Below are 3917 nucleotides of genomic sequence, written 5' to 3'. Positions count from 1 at the left end.
TTAAACCATTCCCCTTAATTACTCAGATTAGGATTTAATTAATTCTAAACAAAAGTGATTAAAACTGATTAGAGATAACAAGTACTTACTTGTGCGGTAAATCACGGAACTATGGACTCCAAACGCTTAACAAACCACCCAAAAGATGCTAGTATATGATTAGGATGATTAGGGAGAAAATTAGAAATATTTTCAAGTTTCAGAAAACTGATTAATGAAGTCATTAGCGAAATATATAACTCCCTCATCATTCTAATCAAACTGCGGATAGTAACCCGTCATACCGGTTACTCGGTCGAGTACCCGATGTACTTGGCCGATTATGCCCTACTCGATCGAGTGCACCCAAAACGGTAGCCTGTCTAAAAGCACTCGACGACCCACTCGGTCGAGTATAGTCTACTCGACCGAGTTCACTGTGACCAGAAAACCGTGGTATTATAGTCTTCCCTCCTTAAAAATGAACTTCGTCCCCGAAGTTCACACCATTCCTGATACAACCATGTAGAACCCAACCGACTAACCAGACAACTCGAAAAGAACACCCAACCCGAAAAGAACACTCAACTCGAAAAGACACCAAACATAGTTTCAACCATAACCAAACTATGACCACACAACTCGAAACACAACCATACTGACCTCAAAACTACCCAAAACACGTGCGAGTATCTCCTTCCCCCTTAAAAGACAAAGGTTACGATCCCGTAACCAAACATACCTGATCAAAAAGATGTGGGTAACGCACCCTCATTGCCTCTTCCGGTTCCCATGTAGCCTTTTCAACACTGTGGTTTGACCATAACACCTTAAGCAAGATAGTTTCACCAATCCTTGTCTTGCGCATCTTACGATCCAATATCTCTTTTGGCACCTCCGCATAAGTGAGAGCTTAATCTAGCTCAATATTGTCTACCTCAAGTACATGAGATAGATCACTCACATACTTTCAAAGTTGTGACACGTGGAATACATTATGCACCCGATCAAGAGATGGTGTAAAGCTAGCCGATAAGCTACTTCACCTATCCGATCCAAAATCTCATATGGACCCATGAATTTATAGCTCATCTTCCCTCTCTTTCCAAACCTCATAACGCCACACATAAGTGACACTTTCAAAAGAACCTTGTCACCCACCTCAAACTCGATATCCCTGCGGTGCAAATCTGTATCTCTTTTACCGGTCCTGAGCTGCTTTCATCTTTTGTCGAATCAAGTGTACTTGTCCAACCATATCTTGTACCATTTGTGGTCCTAAAACTACAGCTTCACCGCTATCATCCCAACAAACCGGGCTCCTACACTTCCTCTGGTACAATGCCTCGAACGGTGCCATCCCAATATTCGTGTGATAACTGTTGTTATATGAAAACTCAATCAAATCAAGCTTATCCTCCCAACTCCCACCAAACTCCATCACACAAGCTTGCAACACGTCTTCTAAGGTTTTGATGGTCCTTTCAGTTTGACCATCTATCGCAGGATGGAACGCTGTGCTCATCGATCTTTAAGCTAGTCCTCATCAAATTCTGCAATTCTTGCCAAAATCGCGGTATAAATCTCGCATCTCTATCTGAAACAATATCCATTGGTACCCCGTGTAGTCGTACCACATGCTTCCTGTACCCAAGAGCCAGCTGAATCTTACTCCAAGTACCTTTCATTGGAATAAAATGAGCTGACTTTGTCAGACAATCGACAATTACCGAAATCATGTTATTACCCTGCTGAGTTCTCGTTAACCCCACAATGAAGTCCATATAAATCGATTCCTATTTCCATTCGGGCACCTCAAGTGTCTGAATCTTACCTTGTGGTCTCCTCCGCTCTCCTTTGACCCTTTGATAAGTCAAATACCTAGCCACAAACTCCGCAATTTCTTTCTTCATACCGGGCCACCAAAAAGTCTTCTTCAAGTCCTTATAAAGCTTATCACCTCCCAGATGTACCGAATAAGGAGTGCAATGAGCCTCCTTCATAGTCAATTTCTTCAACTTAGCATCATTAGGCACACACCACCTCTCATCGAATCGGACACTCTCATCCGTATGGATAGAAAATCTCGAAACCGTACCCTTCTCCACTCCTGCCTCCACTCCTAAATCTTGGGATCAAGTACCTGTTCCTTTTGATGTCATCATAAAGTTCGGGCTCGATAGTCAAATCACCAATGGCATCCCCCTTGCTAATAAAGTGAATCCCCATCTTAGTCATTTCATCTTTCAATTTCATCAGCGACATGGCGGTGCATAACGAATGCACAATATTTCTACTCAAAGCATCTGCAACCACATTAACCTTCCCCTTATGATAGATGATTTTCATATCATAGTCAGCAATCAGCTCCATCCACCTTCTCTGATGCATGTTCAGCTCCTTTTGAGTGTAGATGTACTTCAAACTCTTATGATCTGAAAACACTTTAAAGGTTGCCCCGTATAGATAATGCCTCCAAATCTTCAGAGCAAATACAACCGCACCCAACTCTAAATCATGAGTAGGATAGTTCTCTTCATACGGCTTCAACTGTCTAGAAGCATAGGCAATGACTTTTCCATTTTGCATCTAGACACATCCCAATCCATTCTTCGAAGCATCCGTATAAACTTCGAAGTTCTCACTTCCCTCCAGCAAAGCTAGAACGGGAGCTGTAGTCAAACGCTTCTTTAATGTTTTGAACGCCGTCTCATAAATCTCATCCCAACGAAATCTGGTCTTTTTCCTCAACAAAGCTATCATAGGTCTAGCAATCTTGGAAAAATCTTTCACGAACCTCCTGTAATAGCCAGCTAAACTCAAGAAACTCCGAATTTCAGCAACATTCTTCGGTACTTCCCAGTTTGACACCGCCTCGATCTTACTAGGATCCGTAGCTACACCATCCTTTGAAATCACATGGCCTGGAAAGGCTACCTTCTCTAACCAGAACTCACATTTGGACAACTTAGAATATACCTGGTTATCTCGTAAAGTTTGAAATACCAACCTCAAATGCTCCTCATGCTCTTCCTTAGTCTTGGAATAGACTAGGATATCATCGATGAAAACCACCAAAAATATATCCAAAAACGGACTGAAGATCCGGTTCATAAGATCCATAAACACTGCTGGTGCATTAGTCAACCCAAAAGGCATCACCACATACTTATAGTCACCATACCGCGACCAAAAAATCTTAGGAATATCTTCATCCGCAATCCTTAACTGGTGATAACCCGATCTCAAATTAATCTTTGTAAACCACATGGCCCAGAAAGGCGATCTTCTCTAACCAGAACTCACATTTGGATAACTTAGCATATAACTACTTATCTCGCAAAGTTTGCAATACCAACCTCAAATACTCCTCATGCCCTTCCTTAGTCTTGGAATAGACTAGGATATCATCGATGAAAACCACCACGAATCTATCCAGAAACGGACTGAAGATCTAGTTCATAAGATCCATAAACACTGCTGGTGCATTAGTCAACCCAAAGGCCTTACCACATATCATAGTGACCATACCACGACCAAAAATCTGTATTAGGAATATCTTCATCCGCAATCCTCAACTGGTGATAACCCGTTCTCAAATTAATCTTTGTAAATAGCCCGGCTCCACTCAACTGGTAAAAAAGATCATCAATCCTCGGCAAAGGATACCTGTTATTCATGGTAACATGGTTTAGTTCTCTGTAGTCTATGCACAACCTCATACTACCGTCCTTCTTTTTCATGAATAGAACTAGCGCACTCCAAGGAGAATGTATCCCTTATCCATCAACTCGTTGAGTTGTTTCTTCAACTCTTCTAACTCTTTTGGTCCCATTCGGTACGGAGCCTTAGATATAGGTCTCATATGTGGTTTAAGCTCAACACTAAAATCAATGTCCCTCTTAGGAGGTAACCCTGGTATCTCCTCCGGAAATACA

General features: G+C 41.8%; 1 protein-coding gene across 1 annotated transcript; it reads right to left on the bottom strand.

The window, feature by feature from the left end:
• Positions 1-1463: 1463 nt before the first annotated feature.
• LOC141617152 (uncharacterized) lies at positions 1464-2352 on the bottom strand. Its single transcript, XM_074434333.1, has 3 exons — positions 2123-2352; positions 1814-2022; positions 1464-1660 (listed from the first exon to the last, which is right to left on the bottom strand). Exons 1-3 carry the CDS (start codon positions 2350-2352, stop codon positions 1464-1466), a joined length of 636 nt encoding a protein of 211 aa, XP_074290434.1.
• Between the last annotated feature and the right edge of the window lie 1565 nt (positions 2353-3917).

This window comes from Silene latifolia, chromosome X (assembly GCF_048544455.1).
Source record: "Silene latifolia isolate original U9 population chromosome X, ASM4854445v1, whole genome shotgun sequence".
Taxonomy (NCBI): Eukaryota; Viridiplantae; Streptophyta; class Magnoliopsida; order Caryophyllales; family Caryophyllaceae; genus Silene; species Silene latifolia.
This window is presented reverse-complemented; position numbering and strand designations above follow the sequence as displayed.

Excerpts from the sequence above, each read along its gene's own strand:
- LOC141617152 (XM_074434333.1), bottom strand. The coding sequence starts at position 2,352 with ATGGAGCTGATTGCTGACTATGATATGAAAATCATCTATCATAAGGGG. Across the intron at positions 2,023-2,122 it reads GATGACATCAAAAGGAACAG|GTGGTGTGTGCCTAATGATG; the intron begins GTACTTGATCCC and ends ATTCGATGAGAG. Across the intron at positions 1,661-1,813 it reads AGAGCGGAGGAGACCACAAG|GTACTTGGAGTAAGATTCAG; the intron begins GTAAGATTCAGA and ends TTCCAATGAAAG.